Source organism: Astyanax mexicanus, chromosome 2, assembly GCF_023375975.1.
Source record: "Astyanax mexicanus isolate ESR-SI-001 chromosome 2, AstMex3_surface, whole genome shotgun sequence".
Classification (NCBI taxonomy): domain Eukaryota; kingdom Metazoa; phylum Chordata; class Actinopteri; order Characiformes; family Acestrorhamphidae; genus Astyanax; species Astyanax mexicanus.
The window spans coordinates 37,029,265-37,052,608 of NC_064409.1; the positions used below are offsets into that span (position 1 = coordinate 37,029,265).

At 37.3% G+C, this 23,344-nt stretch overlaps 1 protein-coding gene across 8 annotated transcripts in view; it reads left to right on the forward strand.

Moving 5' to 3' along the window:
* anks1b (ankyrin repeat and sterile alpha motif domain containing 1B) overlaps positions 1–23,344 on the forward strand; it is a 441,679-nt gene that overhangs the window by 415,921 nt on the left and 2,414 nt on the right. For 2 of the 8 annotated variants that reach the window (XM_015604729.3, XM_049474293.1), the window contains 7 exons: positions 277–477; positions 3,966–4,091; positions 8,703–8,774; positions 10,512–10,598; positions 11,378–11,518; positions 12,366–12,533; positions 23,095–23,186. In XM_015604729.3, coding sequence (XP_015460215.3) covers positions 277–477; positions 3,966–4,091; positions 8,703–8,774; positions 10,512–10,598; positions 11,378–11,518; positions 12,366–12,533; positions 23,095–23,186 — 887 coding nt within the window. The remainder of the gene's footprint in view (positions 1–276; positions 478–3,965; positions 4,092–8,702; positions 8,775–10,511; positions 10,599–11,377; positions 11,519–12,365; positions 12,534–23,094; positions 23,187–23,344) is intronic. The other 6 variants (XM_049474291.1, XM_049474289.1, XM_049474290.1 and 3 more) reach the window with 6 other exon arrangements.

The window sequence follows — 23,344 nt, forward strand, 5'->3', positions numbered from 1 at the left end:
AACAATTAAAGTATATGTGTTTAAACATGTCTTGCCCGATCAATCACATTTGGGCAAACTGTGTAAATTGAATTTGTGCCACTTTAAGGTTTAAATCTGCTTTAATTACTTACAAAGTGCTGAATTTTGCACTGAAAGACCATGGAGCATATTTCTCTTGACCCCATGCTGATACCAATCAATATGGATAAACAGTGCCTTCGTAAATACTGATGCTTATGTCCTTTCTGAGCTCTAATGCTCCACATCTTGTTCTTTTCTTATCTCCCCCTGTAGGAGCCCAGTGGGAATCACACTCCTCCACAGCTTTCCCCGTCATTAAGCCAGACGGCCTACCCCAACGCCGGCTCGCTCGACGTCCAGCACCTCATCATGCAGGCCGACGCCCGGCGCAGACGCAATGACAACTACTTTGAGGACGTTCCGCGTTCCAAACTGGAGAGGCAGATGGCCCAAGTCAGCATGGTGAGTGAGCAAGTGAGTGCCCATCTCAATCAAGTGCTCTTTCTTACATACTGTGGCTTCAAAAAGTATTCATACCCCTATAACTTTTTTTTTTTTACATCAACCCCAAACTTAAACGTATTTTAATTCGATTTTAAGCAATGGATCAACACAAAGTAGCACATAATTGTGAAGTGGAATCAAAAGGCTATAAGTATTCATCCCCCCCACCCCCACCCCTGCTTTATTAATACTTAGTAGAGCAACCTTTCACTGCAATTACAGCTGCAAAGCTTTTGTAGTTTGTCTCTACCAGCTTTGCTCATCTAGAAACTGAGATTGTTGCCTATTGTTTTTTGCAAAATATCTTAAACTCTGGATTAAGGATTGGAATAAGACCCACAGAAGATCAGTGGGATTTAGATCAGGATTTAGACTGAGCCATTATTTGATGTAAACCATTCTACTGTAGCTCTGGCTGCATGTTTTGGGTCATTGTCTTGCTGGAAGGTGAATCTCTTTCCCAGTCTCAAGTCTCTTAAGGCCTCCACTAGGTTTTCTTCCAGGGTTGCCATGTATCTTTATTTAGCTCTATCCATCTTTCCATCGGTTTTGACCAGCTTCTTTGTCCCTGCTGAAGAAAAGCATCCCACAGCATGATGCTGCCACCACCATGTTTTACAGTGGGGATGGTGTGTTCAGGGTGATGAGCAGTGTTACTTCTCTGCCACACATAGCGCTTTGCATTTAGGCCCAAAAGTTTGACTTTAGACGCAGCACCTTCTTCCACATGTTTGAAGTGTTCCTACATATTAGACAGCACTTCTTATGTCTTTTTTTCAACAATGCCACTCCTCTATAAAGGCCAGATTTGTGGAGTGTGTGACTTATAGTTGTCACGTGAACAAATTCTTCTTAATCACCTTAGCTATGGATTTCTGCAGCTCCTCCAGAGTGACCATAGGCCTCTTGGCTGCTTCTCTGACTTGTGTACTGGATTATTTAGGGGTTTCAGAGTAAAGGGTGACGAATACTTTAGCATTTTACACTTTTAAGATTTTTTTTTGATCATTTTCGTTCCACTTTACAATTTTGTGCTACTTAGTGTTGTTCTATCATTCAAAATCTGAATAAAACACATTGGAGATTGTGATTGTAAGGTGACAGAATTTAAAATATTTCAAGGGGTATAAATGCTTTTGCAAGCCAATGTGTTCTAACAGTATATGAAAGTTGTCCCTCTGTTGTGTGAATGCTGTTGATATTGCGGTTGATACAGATCACCTTTAAAAGTGGGGCTGTATGTTGCCCTGTTGTATAACAAGCTTTTTAGATGGATGCGATCTGACATTTTCCCAACATGCCACTGAATTACAAATAAGGGCTTCCTTCCTTCATGAAATCTAACCTCGGTGGCAGGTGGCATTTCTGTGTGTGTGTGTGTGGGGGGGGGGGGGGGGGGGGGGCTTGTTGATTCGTCTTTGATCTTTTATTATGCTGATAGAAGGCTTATCACTTTACTATGCGCAGTAGCTCTTGTTTAAATGTCTTGTGTGTGTGCAGGTTTGTGAATGCATGTTGAGAATGTGCTTATGTTTAGCAGGCTTTTGATGTGTCATGGCGCTGATGGAGAGGTTATCAGTGGTTGCACTCACTCCTGTTGTCGTCTCTCTTAATTGTGTCCGTGTGTGCGTGTTTGCGAGTGATTAGTTACTGTGAATGGATGATGCATTGCACTCTAACGCGTAATGACTGAGGATAAATAACACCTCTGTCTGGCTCTTTATCAGTCACTCCAGCTCTGCTGATGAGCGCGAGCAGAACTCTGTGGACCGAGACCAACAAAGTGTTTTCTAGCAGATTATATTTATATTTATAGGCTCCCCCAGATAAACTAGGCATACTTTCTTTTCTAATACTTGGCTATGTGTTGCTTTGCCTTAATAATTAATAATAATCTGGTTAACCTGTAAAGTTCCTACTTACCTGTGAAGTTCTAAAAGAGTACCAGTGGCTTAGCTCAGGGCTTATACTTAACTGGATCAGTTCAGGGACTAAAGAACTTGAAAGAAATTATTAATTGTGCCTATGTATTATGTATTAATGTTCTAATCAGATTTTGTAAAACATTTAAAATATGTTTGATTTTGCCTTTGTGTGTATTCCGATTATGTAACATACATATATAACATATGTAGCTTAACCTTTGTATGTGGGAGATCTTAACAATATTATGACTTTTATGACTTCAGTCATTACGTTTTATACCTTTGATGAGAGGCTCTTTGTTTTCTTTTTGTTTTAGTTTTTTTTTATTTTATGTCTTGCATGCTTGTAAATATTTCCACTGGTTTTTTTTTTTCAGATATTTTCTGGTATTTGTAAGGGGCATTTTATCACATACTAGTTCTACTACTCTCTCTGTCCATTTTAACCCTCTTTTCCTCTAACTTTGCGCTTAATATCAAGGAAAACACCACAATTGACACTTTCACATTCCAGGATGACTATTGTGGACTATTTGATCAGCCATAAGGCTAATTAACACCAGGTTCTTCTGAATTCTGAAATAGTCACATATAAACTCTAACAGAAATATTCACCCAGTTTATTAAAGAGTGGGCTACAGTTAGGTAAAGAGAGAGTTAATAAAATAATAATAACTTTCCACATTTTGTACCACAGTACAAATGAGTACCACAGGGTACCATATTTAAGTACCACAGGGTTTCATTTTCGGGCCTGTTGAAGTTATTTGGACCTATATAAAGGTTTTAAAAGAATTAATTAGATGCTTGAATAAATTAGATGCTTAGTCAAATATCAGTAGACAAATCAGAAGATACCTGGCACTCATACTTTCTGATGAGCTATAAAGTACCAATAAAAAGTTAGGACACAGCATTACACTATGTTTTTACATTTAAGATTAATTCTAAAACCATCTATGAGTTTTAATGTGTTTGAGAGCATCAGTTGTAAAGTTGTGAAGAGGTAGAGTTGGTATACAGTCAATAGCTCTATTTGAGTAATATTCTAATCCATATTATGACTCAATCTACTGAAATAAATAAATAACTATTTTAAATATTTTAAGAAATAAGGGTCAATCAATCTGAAAAAAAAAATGGAATGATAAAACTGGCTCTCATCAGGACCGCCCCAGAAAAGAAAAAACAAAAGTTACCTTTGTTACATAGGAAAGGTTCATTAGAGTAATTCCGTATGTGTATAGATGTGTACAGATGACTTCAGTATTAATTTACAATGTAAGGGAAAAATAAAACCATAAGAACATTCAATACAAAAGTGTCCAAACTTTTGACTGGTGCTGTATTCTGGGAAATACATATTACAACAGATCAGCACGTTATGGTTACAGAGATGACCTGAGGAGCACAACCCTAAAGCGTATGGCTTGTGCCTAGTTTATCTTATACTGTATTTAAACGTGAAATATGTTCATGTACTGTATAAGATCATGTTCATGTTTTAACTACTGTCCTCATTCTGTGTTTCAGCAAGGGGAATGGTGTGAGCCAATCACGTTGCGACCTCCCAACGAGGCGACATCGTCCACTCCTGTACAGTACTGGCAGCACCACCCAGAGAAGCTCATATTCCAGTCATGTGACTATGAGGCCTATGTAAGTGTGTGTGCATGTGTCCGGATGTCTTTGAGTGCTTATTCACATGCAGAGTAGTGTGTTTGTCCTTGTCTCTTTATGTGTAGTGTGCGATGACAGATTCAAGCATTCTTTTGTTTTATGAAATACAAATTTACATATTTCTATCGAGTGGCAAATGATTGCAGTGCAGTTACAGCATTTGACCGTTTCTTAAACTGCAGCTTGTTTCATATTTGCAAAAGCATTGCAACTACCCAGCTCAGCCATTGTCTTCTAAAGCAGTGTGTAGTTGGTGTGGATAGTCACTGTGAGTCATTGTGCGGTATAAAATACACTGACTCATCTAGCGAAGTAAGTTGGGGAAGAATCTTAAACAGTAAAATATCACCCCTCTTTTACTGTTCTCCTGATTTCATTGTATAGCAGACCAAATGTGATAACAGACCAAACACTAAGCTTGGATGGAATATAAGTCTAAATGCTATGCTCACCAAGGATGTGTTCACACATTAGGTAAAAGTGGCCCAAATTCAATATTTAGTCAAGGCTGTTCACGCACGCATGCGAAACAGAGCAATGCTTCACATTAAGTTTCACTTTAATCCTTTTCAGAATCTCAATAGCTATGAATGAGTTTAAACTGCAGCTGAGCTTATCATAGGGAATTCTCTTCAGCTCACTGAAAAGAGCACGTTATTCAGCCACGGTCAGGTTTTATTTATTATGCTGCAGCTGCAATCTGTAGCATGTCTGGCCAATTCATTAGGAACACTGCATGGCTGAGACATAAGCCATCTTGGCTTGGATTGGCACTCTGTGCTGGGTCAACTCCTTAGTAGGGCTGGGCGATATGGGAAAAAAATCTTATCACACTATAGTGGCCCTATTCCTATTCTCACTGGCCCTTTCCATTGTCTGTCAGAAATATTCCCAGAACAAGTTATATCAAAGTTTTATCGGCTGTGTCTACCATTTCTATCAAGGGAAAGTTATTTTAAGATAATTATCATTATCGTACAGCACTACTGCTTAGTGATCGATGCAGTGCTATAGGTAGACGGTCGTTTCCGGTTGAGAGTATGCTGTGCTTGGACACTTGAGTGTGTGTGGGGATGAGTGCTAAGTGTAAATGCTTGTGTGTAAAACAAGTATAGCTATATAATGCTCCAAGTATTATTTCATTCATAACAATAAATTAGTGTTATTAAATACATTTATAAAACACATTCGCATGTTACTTCTACTGTAGTTATTACTACAATTATTTAAACTGCAATTACTAACATTACTTTTACTACTACTGCTGCTACAACCATTATTCCTACTACTAGTACCAGTATTATTACTGCCATTATTACATTATCTACCACTACTACTACTACTATTACTAATTATTGTAATGGTGATATTAATCTCCATTTAAAATGATGTGTAGTCCAAGACTAGACTTAATCCCTGTCTGAGAAACTGTCCTATAGAGTAAAGGCAAATTGTTTATAAAGAAAAGGGACTTTTTCACATTAATTCACATTAATCTTCTGTCTTGCTCTATATAGTAAGTTTGACATTGTTAATGTCTAGTACATATATAGCTTTTCCCACAGCATGTGTACTGTATGAACATGAGTGCATATACTTGGTATGCAAAAGAGGGGGCTATTTTTAAGAAGCTGTGTAGATTTTTTCATAGACATATAGTCCGTAAAACATAGACATAGCCTGTAGTTCCTCAGTGCTGAATAACAGTATTTCTCTCTTCAATTAAAGTGGCGGCCTGTTTTTCAGCTTCTCTCCATCCTGGAGTAATTTTAGCTGGAGGTTACATAAAGCTGCTCTGTTACCTAGCAACAGCAGCGTAAATCTGATTGGTATATTTTTGCCTGCACAAGAAGCGATGTCGGAACTGTAGATTATAGCCGCATTACTCGCGCGTTAATGTGATTGGCCCTGGGACGGGCCGGCAGAGCTTCTGATTGGTGGTTGTGGCAGACAGATGTCCAGATAAAAAGATGAAGGGAAAAAGGACAAGCAGATGAAGAGATCAAAGCAGGGCATGAAAGATGAATATTTCAAGAACGTTTTCTCCATGTGTTTATCATAATTATCACACTGCTCATTATGACAGTGGCAGTAATGAGCACCAAAAGGCCAGTAAAAGCCCTGAGCCAGGGAAATGTGCATGTGTATGTGTGTGTTTCTGTATCTGTGTGTTTCTGTGTGTCTGGACAGCAAACATATAATTGTCAGAGCAGCATCTGGGAGGCCATGCACTGAAGACACCACAAACAACATCTTAATCTCATCAGGTTCCATCAATCGATCTCAGCAGCACAAAGTGCCTCAGCTTCAGTCTGACAGCTTCTGTTTCCATAGAGAGACAGAGAGAGAGGGATGTTGTTCCATACTCTCCACCGAGTGCTCTAGTATTACCATAAACACTTCCTTTATTAAATCAGTACCCCCACACTGCTGTCCCTGTTTAACTCTCTCCCACACACACACACACACACACACATCAGCTACAGGAGCTTACATGCTTTTTCGAGGGCTCTTTAGTGAAGGACTTGAGTTTTTTTTATCGGATGTGAATCTTTAATGGTTAAAGGTGGTTTGTAGATGGCATGGCATGACATGGTTCATAGATTGTTCTATACATTAATATAATAATAGTTCACTATAGCAATAACAGCTAATCTGGTTCATTTTATGCATTATTTTATATTTATTTAACGCAAATTAATGCTTTGCCCCAACTTCCATCATTCACTCTTTTCACAGAGTTTAATTAAGAATTAGTGGTTTTGTTTGGTAATGCAAACACAGTTTAAGAACTGTTGATTTTAGAGGGAATATTTTTTTTATTATTAACTTTAAATGTGGATTAAATCTCATAACTAACTCTCACTCTCTTACCCCTTCCTGCTAAAGCTCTTCCTGAAACCTTTACTCAGCAGATTAAGAGAGATTGATTCTACTTTAAAAAATAATCAAAACTACACTAAGATATGTAATCTAATTTCCAATTTTTACTGTGCGTATCACATTATACATTCATTTATTTTGTCTTTTTCCAAGAAATACAAGAAAGTATGAGCAATTTAACTTGTAGAGTTAAGAAACCTTAAAATTAATTACTTACTGCAGAAGATCTTTGAGTTTTGAGGCCAAATCAAACTTTTTCTTCTATAAAAAATGTGTATTGTAAGTTGTGCTGATTATCCTTAAGAATTAATAAAAAAATTAAGTTGTCAAATATAGGTTTTACATTAATCAAACCTATATAGTTTATTTTTTATTTATTTTTTGTTAATTAGAGTTAGCAACTGAGAATTTATGACTATTACGTATCTGTATTTATTATCATCATCATTTGTTCAGCTGACTTAAAAATCACATTAAGGAGAATAATTTTTTGTTTAGTTTTTACAGTGTTATAATTAATCATGATCTAATATGTATAAATAAGTATTTTTTATAGTGTACCTCAGTGTAAACCATAGACTGCTGGTCTTTTTCTAAAATATAGAACATGCCTACACAGTGGTCTTCTGGGTCCTACCCTGATTAAGACTCTGCTTTACTTACAAAAGCTACACGGGACAGAATCACTAAATCACTTACAGTTTAGTGCTGCTGCATCAAAAATGGGTCACAGATGGCAGCTACTCATTTCTGTCTTCTTAAAGAAGATGGACTTTCAAACTGACAGAAAACTGTACAAAAAAAAAAGATCTGTAATAAAATACCTTTAAAACGAGCACTGAATTTGATATGCCATGTCCGATTGAAGCTAAAAGTGTAAAGTGTGAAACGTATTCACATTCATTACTCAGGTGGAAGTATAGATACTAGGGTTTAAAATATTTATGTAGAAGTTGAAGTATCAACTCAAGCTTTTTACTCAGTTAAAAAAGTACTGGATTCAAAACTACTTAAAGTATAAAAGTTAAAATAATGTAAGTTGAAAAAAGGTCATCAAGGACAAAAGCTTAGGCTGCCCCACAGGAGAGTATAGTGCAGTACCCCTTCTCCCCCCCTCCCCAATGACTATAATGTTACATTAAAATGCTGAACATTTTGGGATGCACTAGGCTCCACTCCCTCTGGATGGAGGGATTTATCTGGATCGTGTTTTTTTAAATGATGAGAAGCCAGAATGAAAACAAGCTGAAATTAAATAGGATGTAAGGTTTAGAAAGTTCAGATGATGGTGTGAAAATGTAAGGAGTAGAAGTAAAAAATCATCTGAAAATAATTACTCTAAAATTTCTACATAAGTAAGATAACAGTGTATTTGTTCTTCATTATTTGACACATCTGGCATTCTCAAACCTGAGTCTCCTGAGGTAAAGCTTCATGAACAACTTACATACTGCTGTCCCATGACTTTTGGAATGTCAGTGTAAGTACTTATAATAAGTGTATGGTCACAGTAACGCAAACATTTTGTAAGATTGTCTTAGTCATCTTTAAAGCGTGTGCTGTCTTAGTATAAATGTAGGACTGTTATTACTGGACTCTTCTGTTTCTTTTCAGGATGATTTGGGCTGATTGAGCTGATTGGGCTCATTAAAATGAGAACACTACTGAGAGACAGATGTTCTGTTTGTGTGTGTGTGTGTTTTGCAGTATCTGGGCAGTATGCTGGTGAAAGAGCTGAGAGGAACTGAATCCACACAAGATGCCTGTGCGAAAATGAGGGTAAGACATGTGTGCCCCTACAGAGTCATATTTTTACAGACTCACTTACTTATCTACAAGAACTTTATATCGGTCTGTTAAGTTACAGCACTTCATCCTGACAACTTTTATGGAGATGCAGATTTCATTTTCCAGCAGGACTTGGCTCACTGTCTACACTGCCAAAAGTACCAATTGGTCTATAATATTCTAACTTTCTGAGACACTGATTTTTGAGTTTTCATTGGGTGTAAGTCATATTCATCAACTTTAAAATAATTAAACACTTAAAATAGATTACTCTGTGTGTAATACATCTATATGAGTAGATGTATTACATCTATATCTATACTATATGCACTAGTATACAAATAAATACTCATCTTTTGTACACAGAACAAAATATACAGGCTTCGGAACCTACTCTTTACCTCACTGCAGACAACCTGGTTATTACAACCCTGCATTCCTTAAAAGGTTCAATGAAAACTGTAAACTTTATCATTCTAAGTATCACTCTAAGTAAAGTGACCAAAGATGACCATCATAAAAAATCTATTAACAGTTTATAACAGATATATGATCATTTAACCCAGATGTGTATAATATAGTACAAGTACATCTTATGATGCATTTTAATCACAATTTATAATGCATCATAAACATAGCTATAATGTGACTTGCCATTTATAGAAAGTGTTACCGAAACCTTTCTTTTTTTTTCTTTTTGTATTGTTTTATGAAGAGCCCTCTAGGTTTTATTATCTATTTCTGTCCTCCAAACTCCCACATAATTCCCCAGCCTGTGTCTGGATAATTATATATCAATACAAACATAACTGCTGGCTCTTCAATCCTTGGCATTCCATTCTGTTATCTTATAAAATTAAAACTACATTCAGTTTTTGGAAACAGTTTTCAGGTTTCTATGTTTTGTTCCTATTGGTTTCAGAATGCTGTGTCAGGGTTGAATAATATGGACGTAAAAAATGACTTTTGGTTGCCCTAAACACACAAATCTTTCTCTTTTTACTCGCTGCCTCATGCATTCTCTCTTCGGGTCTGAAGTTGCATGGTTCCTCTCCGCAGCACTGTTTTTATATTCATGTAATATGCCATCTGCCCCCTCTCCCCTTCTTTTTTCAAGCTGCAGATTTTGACAGGTCCAGTGTAGACATGCTGAGGCAAAGATAAATGCTAACCCAGAAAAAGGAATGAATAATAAAGCCTGGAATATATTACTGTCAGAAAGGCAAGATAGAGGTAAAGGGTGAAGCTGAAGTTAATTCTGGTCATTACTATTCACAATCAGATTCGCAAAGTCATGAAATATTATTTTAGGTAGCATTCTCTGTTATATACACAGAGCAGGATATGGAGAATAACTTCCATGGTCGTGTAGTTATCTCCCTGAATGCTGATGCAGTGAGTTACTGCCTGATTCTGCAGAGGAAATTGGTTTAGGCTTCTTTTTTTGGAACACTGATTTCCTTCTCTGACTATCCTGTGTTTGTGTGTGCTTTCCACTGTTATATGAACCTCTAGCCAGCTTTTCTCATAGAGAATATGTTTGGGATGTTTGTTGTTCTTTTACCTTGTGGATTTAAATGCTGTAAAGACTTTAGGGGGTCCATAATTGGGTGGGATGTATTAGGATTTGGTATAGAATGTTGGGAATGTTGGATTAGAGAAAAGGTTGGGGTGGTTTGTGTTGGCAGCTCTGTAGTGATGATGATCTTCTCTCTTCTGCTCTGTAAGAAGTCTACAGAACAAATGAAGAAAGTCCCTACTATCGTCCTCTCGGTCTCTTACAAGGGAGTCAAGTTCATTGATGCCACAAATAAGGTAAGACACATTTCAAGTTACCTTATTACTTAATATTACACTCTGGAACCTTAAACTATCAAACCTTAAACTGCCATTTTGGACTATAAAGCCACACATATATACATATTTACATATAACCATCTTTTCATGGGATAACTCTGAAGATTGGACACTTTAACGCAATGTAATGGAGTAATGTAATGAGTGTAAATTTGAGCACCTGTGGTGCATCCTCAAACAAAAGGTGTCTAACATCCACCAGCTCTGTGATGTCATCATGAAGAAGTGGAAGAGAATGCCACTGGCAACCTGTGAAGTTTTAGTGAACTCCATTTAGTGTTAATTTAGTGGCCACACAAAAAAAAAAATCGGGGTATACTTACTTTTGTTGAGAGGGGTTTAGACATTAATGGCTATGTGTTGAGTTATTTTGAGGGCACAGTAAATTTACACTGTATAGCTGTATAATGCCATATCTTTACTTTGTCCCATGAAAAGATATAATAAAATATTTATAAATAATATGAGGGGGGTACTTACTTTTGTGAGGTATTGTAGGCCAGACTGGGGATTACAGTAAGTTATAGAAGTTATAGAAGTGTTATAGAAACTGCAACAGTTTAAATGGAAAAACAAATAAAATTCTTCACTCTTGCTACAAAAATTTTCTATTTTTAACTCGATTTTTTTTGGGCATGATGCTACTTCACTGATGTATTTGCCATCATCATGACTGAAAACATAAGAAGTACTAAAAGACAAAAGGTGGTAAATATTTAACTCTCTCTCTTTTTAAGCAGAACATTATAGCCGAGCATGAGATCAGGAACATCTCGTGTGCAGCACAGGATCCTGAGGACCTCTCCACATTCGCTTACATCACCAAAGACTTGAAGTCCAGCCACCACTACTGCCATGTGTTTACAGCCTTTGATGTGGTCAGTTATGACAATTGTATTAATAGAACTTACGCAATCGGGTCAGATCATATTGTAAGGGCCCCATTTTAGTGATCTATAGGCGAGTCATCAATCGTGCACCACACAGCTTAATTTAGGACATGAGAAAATACACTTTTCGAGGCTTGATACATGGAAGAGGCATGTACTAATTATCTTAATTAGTCATGTGTTTTAGGTGAAACGTGAAATAAACCAGCATTTCACTTGCCATTCGATTTAAAGAGCCACTAAACCCTAAACTATATTTTTTCATCAGCCAATCAGCTCTCCCTCTTGACCTGTCTCTAAACCCATACATCACCCAGTGCCCCTCCCAATCTTCCCCCTTTCCATTTTTTAGCCTTTTTCAAATTTGAGCTGAGGGTAGAACCAGCAAAAATCAGGCGGTTTAGTGGCCCTTTAAGAGCCAGATGCACTCTAACTTTGCAAATCATTAATTTCACATGCATTTAACTTGCATTGCCAATATAGCAATGAACTTCTTGTAAGGGTTCAAATCCCACCTGTGTAGATATGTTCGTAGCTGTATCTAACTGATGGCAGAATGCAGGAATATAAAAACAGCCATGGTGGTAAATTTACTTGAATAATGTTGTAATAAAAACTGTAATAGAAAAAACTGTAATAGAACTGTTACTTTTAAAGATGAACAATTACAGTTTTAAGAAACAAAATAAAAGAATGAGAAACGTCTCTTACTAGTAGATGTTTTTTCACATACTACACATACAGATGCTTAAACTAGTGTACTGTATGTATTTACCTGTTATTTATATTCATGCTCTTTTTGTTCTCTCTCTGTTTTTATCTGTGCTGTGGGCAGAATCTGGCCTATGAGATCATCCTGACGCTGGGCCAGGCGTTCGAGGTGGCCTATCAGCTTGCCCTGCAGGCCAGAAAGGGCGGCCACGGCTCCTCTACACTGCCCGAAAGCTTCGACAGCAAACCCTCCAAACCCATCCCCAAACCCCGTGCCAACATCCGCAAATCTGTGAGTGCTGAACACACATATGCACACTCTCTCACATGCCCACTCCTACTGGCTCTGTCTCATTCCGCCTCTCTCCTCCCTTCACCTTTCCTGCGGCTAACTATCCTCCCCATCTGTGTGCTCTGGCCCCACGGCTCCCGAGTGCAGCTTTGAGCCTAATGCTGCTAAATCCAGTCTTCCATCCTCACCACTCCCAATGGGCTTCCTCTCTAATCGCTTGCTTTTGGCCTGCGCTTGATCGATTTATGGTGCAGAAATATTAAAAGATTAAATGTCCTGCTGAGTGAGTTCAGCACTACGGAGAGCTGCCGTGTAGCTGGAAGTCTTCGCACTGCTTTATGATGGTTTGGCTGTTATCTGAGCTGATTTCGGTTTCGGTTGCATCTTGTTTGCATCGGTTTGCATTGCATCTTCATGTCTTCATCTGTCAAGAAATGAGCAGGGAATTGATGTGTGTTTATTTCTATGTCTATTTATATATAGACCAAACGTTTGGAAGCAACACTCTATCTCTAAAAATGAAAAAAAGTGTTTATCCCCCTTTTTGACAGGCAACCTGCCGCATTCAGTTTGATTATTCTTGATGTTTTTACTATTATTTTTGCCATAATACAGCTTTAAAATATGGTTCAAACATTTCCTGAATCTAAAGGTTCTTTGATTGCATCATATGAGGAAATCGCATGTGACATCTGGAGTTGCAAGGATATGAATAGGTTTTGAGGTTTCTGTCATTCCCCTACAAATTTACTTGAAACACTGCATTTCATTCCACAACTTAGTTTTGAGATTTTGTCGTCAATTATTAATTTTAAAATACAACATAGATGGACACACAAATCCACCAAGTAACAAGACAAAAATTTAGCTCAACTCACCCTGTTTGGAGGAAGAGAAATGCTGACTATGAACCCAAAAAACATTGTCCCTACTGTCAGGCATGGACGTGGGAACATTAATTTTTGGGACTGTTTCTCTGTTAAGGACACAGGACTGCTTCACCTCATGAATGGGAGAATGGATGGAGCCATGTACCGTAAAACCCTGAGTGACAACCTCCTTCCCTCCACCAGGACATTAAAAATAGGTCATAGCTGGGTCTTCCAGCACAACAATGACCCAAGCATACAGCCAAGGCAACAAAGGAATGGCTCAAAAAGAAGCACATTAAGGTCATGGAGTGGCCTAGCTAGTCTCTAAACCTTAGTCTCATAGAAAATATATGATGGGAGCTGAAGGAGTTGACCAAAATTCCTCCTGACATGTGTGCAAACCTCATCATCAACTACAAAAACATCTAACTGCTACTAACAAGGGTTTTGCCACCAAGTATTAAGTATTAATTAAGGAATCAAATACTTATTTCTCTCAGCAAAATGCAAATACATTTATATAATTTATACAATGTGATTTTCTGGATTTTATTTTTGATATGCTATCTCTCACTTTTAACATTACCCTACCCTTACAATTATAGACAGTTCTTTGTAATTATAGACATGTCTTTGTCAGTGGAAAAACTTACAAAATCAGTAAGGAATCAAATAATTGTTTTCTTTACTGTAAATCCACAAGAATATTGTGGATTATAACATATGAATTATAACATATTTAGTGCTGTATTATTGCAAAAATGTAAAAAAAATTAATAAATAAAACATGCTTGCACATTTGTTGACCCCAGAGGGTTAACCAAAAAAAAGTAAAAAAAAAAAAAAAAAAAAGAATGTGTTTTTAAAAAAATTGTGAACGAACTTTTTAAAGGTCTAAAAAAGCTTTTTTTTTTTTTACTTACGTTCTACTCTTTTACAGACATGGCTCTTCATTGAAACAATATTAGGTTCTGATATGGCATTGCTCAAAGAAGTTTTGGAAGTTGTATTACTTTAATTAGATCTTCCTTACTTTACACTTACTGTACCCTCTGCTGAAATCACCTAAAATTATGAGTAACTTAACCCATGATTAAGTCATCACCAAGAAAAAAGCAGATCAATTTGTTCCTTCCTCTTTTTTTCTGTTTGATTAGGGCAGCAATATAGAAGATAGTTTTGTCTTCTGTTTTTAGGACTTAAAAAAACTGTATGTTGTATACAGTTGCAAAATCCCATTCATCAAAACCTGTGGAACTTATTATGCTGAATATAATATGCTTGCCTTCAAAAATGCCACCAAAAATGATTCACATGCCTATTATATCTGCTGATTGGTAGAGATGGCATAATCAGGTTGTGTTAAGTTTATCCCTAACAGTATAAAAGTATTCATACCCCTTAAAATTTTTCACATTTTGTCACCTTACAACCACAAACGTAAATGTATTATATTGAGATAGGGCAACACAAAGTAGCACATAATTGTGAAGTGGAATGAAAAGAGACTGGGAACCTTCCAGCAAGACAATGACCCTAAACATATTAAGTATTGGTATAAGCGGGTTGAATAGTGTGTTAAGTTGGAGATTGTAAATATAATTATAACTGGAAAGTCTATGAAAACAGATGTCAACAACGACTGTAAAGACTTTATTACTAGCTTCCAGACCTTTGGCATGTGATGAACGTGTGTGTCGGTCTTTGTTAAGATGTGAAACAGACTCGTTATACAACTTGTTACTGTTGGTTCATGTGGAATGAGCATGTCTGTCTGAAGGTGTGTGTATCTGTGTGAGTTTGATGGGTAAACAGTGCCCTCTGTCTCCTCTGTGGCCAGTGGCTTAAAGCTGAGGCTGATTGATGAGGTGCTGTTTGCCTCTGTCTGCCCCACAGCCTGCCTTTCCAGCCACTCTGGGCCCAGTGACCCACTGACAGCCATAACTCCTGCACCTTCCCCTGACAACGGCAAGCATATTACACTAATCTGGAGCAGCCCCAGAGCAAGGGCAGAGCACATTACAAAAGCAGGGCAGTGATGGATAGCACTCTGTGTAGTTGCAGATACATTTTGATTTGAAGATAAACTTGTATTTATGGCCCCACTGCTCTCTTAAGGGATCCTGGGTTCTGTCACAGTTCTGTCTCTACTGTACCTACTGAGACAACGGCCTCTTACAGACAGAGAGCTTCTGGCCCTAGTCTAGATCTGTAGTTGGGTAATGTGCTCAACCATAAATATTGTATTATAATATTACAGTACTTTCAAACTTTTGAAACTTGTTTTGGTGTTTCAAGTAGTTTCATTCTATCAGGCACTTTACTGATCTTTACTAAAACATCATCAGACCACCCTAATAGTCATAATAGTAGAGGAACAATTCATCATTTCCTAGTTGTCAAGGTTACAAGGAATGGCCAAAACATTATGCAATGTTACAGGTTAAATTAAAATTATTTAAATGACATTAAACTGCATTGGATCATGCTCCTTCTGATTGGTTGATTTAATTAATTTTCTCAAACCACACAATGTACCCTCAATACATACAGTACTTACTTACCTTGCAATAGTTTTGCTACCCCTTGTGAAAAAGGGTAAAGTGTGTTCAAATTAGGTAAAGAATACTGCTTTCTCAATTGAATATACTTTATGAAGATACACATTAAATGTATTTTCTCTGTATTTCCATAAAATTTATTTTTAAGCAATAGGCTTTAAATTAAATGCTGTGTTGATAGAAAAAAAATATATATTTAGTGGCATTAAATACTGCTTAAAGAGCACCTTAATGTATTTTTTCCAGTAGCATTAAGGTGTACACAATATGTGCATCAATATGTAAAATGCTACATTTACAATATGCTTTAAGTGTATTTAAAAAGATGTTTAAAAACACAAATTAAATCTACTTAAGTTTGCAGACGTTATATGAAAAAAGCACTCAAAAGCACAATTTAATGCTTTTTTATGTTGTGCCTAAATATAGCTTAATTACAATTGAAATATACTTACGTTGCCACAAGTTGTTTCAAAATAGTACATTTAGTATGTATTTAAGTTTGTATTTTAATTTTTTTAAAATATGTACTTTTCCATGTTAAGTATACTTAAAAAAAATAATTAAATCATCAGATATAATTAATTTAGTCTGTTTTTTACCTTTACCTAGTTATACATTTGCTGCTTTTTTATAACTGGTGTTTTATGTCTTGGAAGTGTTGGCATGGAATTTTTTTAAGACGTTTGGTCATCGTGCAATATTGGCATTTCTAGAACATCTCTCAGCCAATCACATTGCAGAGTTTGAACCAATTGTTCCTAATTGTTACCACAGTTAGAACTAGCTCAGATATGATGAGGTGCTGATTAAAAAAAAAAACATGGTGCTTAATTGCTTGGTACTTTAATTAAATGAAACCAACCAGTAAAAGTATTACATCAGAAATATATGTAAATATCACCAATATAATTAAAAAATAAACTGTAAATATTTAGTATTGTAAATAAAATGCATTTAAATATGCACTTACATGGTTAAACTAATCAAATAGAGAAGTCACATCACGCTGTAAAATTTTACAGGAGACTACATAAAATAGTAGAGGTATATTTATCACATATAGGTGTATATATTATTAATCACAATGGGCAATAAATCTTTTTTTTTTTTTTTAGAAATAAACTAGTCAAAACACTTAAATCCACCAATATTCTGGATTAAGAACAGTTAAAACAATGGTAAAACATGCCTGAGCAAAAGACATGGAGCAGAGTTAGCATAGCACACACACACACGCACACATGCAGGCAGGCACACACTCTCTTTCGCTCTCCTGCATATAGCAAACAACTCTGGGTTTAAAAACACTATTTATGCTGTGTTCTCAGTAAAAACAGCAACAGATCCTCACTTTGAATTTATAGTACCTTTTGCAGCAGATTTCTAAAGTTTATTTTTAAGAGCTCTAAGCTGATAAAAGAGGGTTGTTTACTTAAAAGAGTGTGAATACACATCTTACCAGTTCAGCATTGACCATGTGACTGAATTGCCCAAGAAAAACAGGCATGGTGTCACGCTAATTAGTGCCCCATGTGCAACTGATAAAGGAGGAACCCTAAACTTCCCCAACCCTAACTTTTTACAGAAAAATGAGCTTAAAAAGCACAAAATTATTTTGTATGAAAGCTTTGAGAGAGTTTATATTCAACTAGTACATTTTTTTCATTTATCCAAAATAATAATAATAAAAAATATTAAAATATTAAAAAGTGAAAATAGAACTAGCTCAGACATTATGAGGTACTGTCAGGGGTTAACCCGACACGTTTTCTTTCTTTAAACTTAAGCTCGTACTCCAATGTTTCCACACACTGTGCATGTGTGTGTGTGTGTAAAGAGGCCTGCTGAATCAGCAGTGCTACATTACCCATTGATTGCTTCCCCTGTCTCTGTGTGGCTCTGTGTACGTGTGTATGTGTGTGTGTGTGTGTGTGTGTGTGTGTGTGTGTGTGTGTGTGTGTGTGTGTGCCGTCACAGCATATACTTATACAGCATACACTAATAGACTTTATTGATTTTCCTGAGCACAAGAGAAAGTGAACATTATGTCGCTACATACTCATCTCCTCATCCATGTAAGTGACTTACTTTACTCTTCATCCTCTTAGGATCAGTTCTATCTCTCTAGCTCTCTCCCCTCCTTCTCCCTGTCCTTTTTTCTCCTCCTCTTCTTCCTCCCCAAGCCATCATCTGTGTGTGAGCTTGGCTGGGCGTGTCTGTGCCAGAGTGCTGCCACTCTCTGAGCTCTGTGACCTCTATAACCTCTGTCTTCCACCCCTAGGTCATGTCCCCCTCTAGCCGCTGGTCCCTGGGGCACATATACACCCCGCACCGGCCTCCTCTCCACCCTCCTTCCTCACGACTCCTCTTCTTCCATCCACACAAAGTTCAATTTCAGGTCTCCTTGCATTTTCCTTTCCTTTTGCCTTCTTAGCTCACATCTCATTAGCTTTCATCCCATGGTTTTTGGATTCTGTTTGATTTTCTGATTTTCAGTTGCTGTCTCTTTCCTTGGTTACATCTGCATTTGGTTGGGTTTTCTCAGCGCTGTTTATGAAGGAATAGTTTGGTGAAACAATTTACACAATTTTCTCCACCAATCAATCAAGCAAGATATGTTTGATCGAAAAATGTGATTCCATAACCATAAGCGGGAAGCAGTTAATTATAAACTGATTGCAAAAAAGTGTGGAGCAGTGGAATCCTCCTGTACTGTACGTCTTACACTTTTCCTTTCCAATTAAAGTTTTTTACAGCCGCTAAACCTCTCTAAATTACACATGGTAGGTGAATTGGCTGTTTTAGATTGCAGTTATTATGATATGGCACATCCAGAACAAAATAGGGTCATACATTGTACCTACCTCTATTTGCAATTTTACTGGAGTAAGAACTTTAATGAATGATTGGGTATTTGATTCAATTTATTTTTACTTCCTTAACTTGTGGTTTAAGGAAAGCACAAGAATGGTAACTGCTGAGTGTAAACTAAGACGTTAGAAGTGCACTAAAGTTCTTACTGCAGTAAAATTGCAAATAGAGCCGGTGGGCGTAGTGGTCTGGATATGAGGAGTGTTCGGGTAAATTTCTGGCATATTGCTATCTTGGCAATGGAAAACACAGTTGTGCCACTGGCTGAATTGAACCCTGACGAGCAGTCACCAGTCAGACGCTCATTGCTTTGCTAAGGACAGGCAGCAGTGTGCAAACCCAACTTTTACAACAATAGTAAACAGAATACTAAATAAAAATAACATTGTTGTTCCCATAAATGACCTGCACATCTGGAGGTTTGAGGAATGTCCTTATTCGGTCCAGTTTGAGCTGATCTTGGAGAAAATTGTGTAAATTAGATTTTTTATATAGCTGTTCCTTTTACAGCACACGTTTGACTGGATTGTTTTTTGCTTATCTATTTGACTTTCTCTGCTGACCTGTGTGTGTGTATGTGTGTGCGTGTATGTGTGTGTGTGTGTGAGCATGTTGCTTGCCATCTATTGCCGTTAACAGCTGACTCAGCACACTGTGGATTTCATCCCGTCGGTCTGTAAGATCCCTCTCTGCAGGCTAGATGACCCACACTGCATCACTTCATGCAGCTGTGCTCCTCACTGCCAGTGTGCTGTTGAGAGATACGACAGCTTTCCACAACTCAGACAGAGCACCAGTAGGAGTTATCATAGGAGATTACAGATTGTGTGCACTTAATCAGAAGTGTGTGTGCATTTGTGTGCATGTGTGTGTATTTGCGAGTGCAAGATTTTAGAGGTAGTCAGGCAGAGTGAGGATTACGATATTTAATATTCATGTGGCTCCATATGGAAGCACCAGATAAAGAAAGGAAGATGAAGATGACAGAAGCCATAGATTACTGTGTGTGTGTGTGTGTGTGTGTGTGTGTGTTGCTGCTCCTGTAGAGAAGGATAAGTGTGAAGATCTGTGTGGAATAAATCTCAGGCACCCTGGATGCAGAGCAGTGTGATTGGTGGATATAGCTGTTGCTTGAATGGGTTAGTTTTGTGTGTAGGAGTAAAAACAGATCATTAGTAAAGGAGATACAGTTGTTTTTCCTGTTTTTTCTTAGCTGTGATCAGTTTATATTGTGGTTTCAGCAGACTTGAATCTGCACTCTCAAATGTATTCATCTCAAACTGTTACAAACAATGTAAATAAATTATTCTTTCCTTAAAACAAGTCAGTAAGTAAAAATCATGATAAAATAGCTTTTCTCTAGTGTTTGCATGTGCAAATGGTTTAGAACATGCACTTTCAGTGAACTGGATTAAAAAGGTTATTCATATTTAATCATTTTAATCATTTTATTCATTGCATTTTTAAACCATGTAACAGATGGATAATAATATAAACTAATACTCAAATTACAGCTTCAACTGTGATGCTAAAGAATACGAAAGTCAAATAAATAAATAGATTTTTTAAATAAATAGTTTGACAAATATCAGCAGCTTGGCATATTCCCATTGTATGATATCACATTTGAGTAGACTACAAAGTAAAAATAACTAAAACTATGTTGTTTTCTTTCTAAAATGATGGATATGTTTTTAAATATTACAATATTTATGAACTGCTGTGCCTTAATCCCATTCACATTTGCAGCACTGTTATTTTTTTGAGGGAATTTTGTGACCAAAATCAAAACGTATCCATGCATATACAGAGTGCATATGATATAAAACAGTGCTACTAGCCTTTGAAGTGAAGTTTGCCAATATAAATACTAAAACTCTACTCTCTAGCAACGTACTGGGGTGTGGGAGTGCATTTTAAAGGAATAAAACTATCACAAGAACAACAAGGGTTACTTGAGTACGGGCTGATTGATTTTTTTTCTTTGCTAACTGGATCAGTAACTAATCCCACAGGGCTGCTGCAGATGGAAGTCAAAAGGCTAATATGTTACTGTATTTTACAGACTGTAAGGTGCACTGTGTTATAAGGTGCACTATCAAAGAGCGTCTATTTTCTGGTCTATGTTCATAAATAAGGTGCATTTGATTATAAGGGGAATTTGAAGGCGACAATAGTAAGAACAAGGGTGTAACCATGTTTCCCTTCTGAGTCAGCAGGAGCGCCTAAGTAAACAAAAAAACAGCTAATTCTTAAAAAAAAAATAAAAAAATTTAAAGTCAAACAAGTGCCGTATTTTAATCTACAGATTTCTCTCCAGAAACTGTTTATATGGGTGAGTAAAGCGCTTCCATTTATTTACAGTAAGCTTAGATTTTCAGTATTTTAATGTGGTTAGAAGCAGCTCTAGCCGCAGTTAGCAGCAGCGCTAGTAAATACCGGCAAACAGAGCTACACTGAGGACCCCTGAGTGTTCCAGTAAGCCAGTGTGATATTAGCTAGTGGTTTGTCCCACATAGCTTATTTTAACACGGTAAACACGCAGGCTGCAGTCCGATATACTCACCTCTGAACAGCAAAATAGCTAGCATTTAGCACGGTTAGCAGCTAATGCTAATACTTCTTCAATGTCTGTGTTCGAAAAAACTTCACTAAAACTCCTGTTTAAAGCTGTACTTCAGCAGAGTGGCTTTACTGTACCTTTAACCTGGTACATGAAGTGCACTGGATTATGATGCAGACTGACGTTTTTGGGTAAATGAAAGGATTTTAAATGCGCCTTATAGTGTGAAAAATATGGTAATCTAGCTAGTAAGCTGCAGTAAATTTGATGAGGAGAACAAGGTAAAGTGTAAACTTACAAATTAGCAACCTGGCTAATTAGTTTAGCTATCTTGCTTTACTTTGGCTGCATCTGCATAGATAGGGTCTCTAAAGTGTATATACAAATCAAGTCCTGGACATTTTTATAAACAGGCTAATTGTTGTATGCCACAGTTTATTAGCAGTGGTCAACATGGTGTGAAAACATTCTGTACCTGAATTATGTCTTGAATTAACACAAGGACTGCATGCTGCATAAGGAGTGTCTAAACAAGCATTTTTTTTAATCTGGAATGCAACACACGTCTGTGGGCTAGTAGAGTGTTTTAGTAGTTTGAGTATGTTAGTTTCATTTTACATAATCTTAAAAAAGAGTTTTGATGATAAAGTTTAATTGCACCCTGCATGCTAACAGTACTTTTAAAATGTGCATTATGGTGCATGAAAATGGGATAAAATCAGGTGATTTTAGCAAGGACTTTATGCCACTTCCTTTCAGTTTGCCAGCTCTCTGCAGTTTTAATTCTACTTTTCTTTAGTCCCGTGAATAAGCAGATGAAGAGTTTGAGTTTTTGCTGTTCTGATATCTCCATTTTCACAGTAGCTCTTGTATCAGTGCCATTAGCAGTGCCACGTTTGCTCAGGTAACCAGAAAAAGGTACTGGGACATAGCAGACATCCTGCTGCTTAAAATGAATGTATGTGGCTTTGCAGGAGTGTAGCAGAAGCAAATTGATGCCATTTATTATAATATTTTGTTCTCTTTCCCCTCAGAAAAAACACTGTTTTCTACTTAAAAGACAGAAAAATCTTACAGACATAATAACATATATGACATGGCAAATTACATATCATCATTTTCATGCACATCTTCAACCTGCTCCCATTCTTTTCCGTCTCTACCTCACTTGTAGGCTTCTGGCCTCTTTCAGGCCCTGCCTCAAATGTCCTCTATTGCTAGTGTACATCATTATTTGGATGTTGCATTGGATGAAAGCGTCCGCTATATTCAATGTAATGTAATGTAATGTAACATCTCCAAAATGGCAAAAAAACTAATCAAATAATCAATGTTTGAAAAAAATCATCATGATATTTTAACACAATGTAAAAAAAAGCTATACAAGATTTTAGCTCAACAACAATATACGACAGTATGCTCATTGTATGTGGAATTCACCTTTAACAACTCCTTTCAAAACTTCAAGACCTTCTTCAAGGAATTTTACTTAGTTTTGCTGTGAACAAGTCTGTGTTAATGTGGCCACCCTGCTCCGTCCTTCAGCTCTCACTCTCCTCTATCTCTCCCTCCCCTCTGTCTCCTTCTCTTCCTCACTCCGCCTCCCTGTCTAACCCTTTTTTATTCTCATTTCTGTCTCGTCTCTCCCGCCTCTGTCTGACCTGCTGTCTCGCTCCTGTCTCCTACCCCAGATGGAGCAGCCTTCGATGGACCAGAAGGGCCACGGCAACGTCCCTTGGATAGTGGAGCCGGGACAGGAGGCCAAGAGAGGCGTCAACACCAAGTATGAGACCACTATTTTCTAATATACACCCACACTGTCCACTTCCTGTGTGTGTGCCTTTCAGAGAGCGCCCTCTAGAGGCCCCCCACGGAGCCACGGGCCCAGTGACCTGTGACCCGCCCCGCGTCCCTCCGCCCGGTCCAGCCGTATACCGTGGC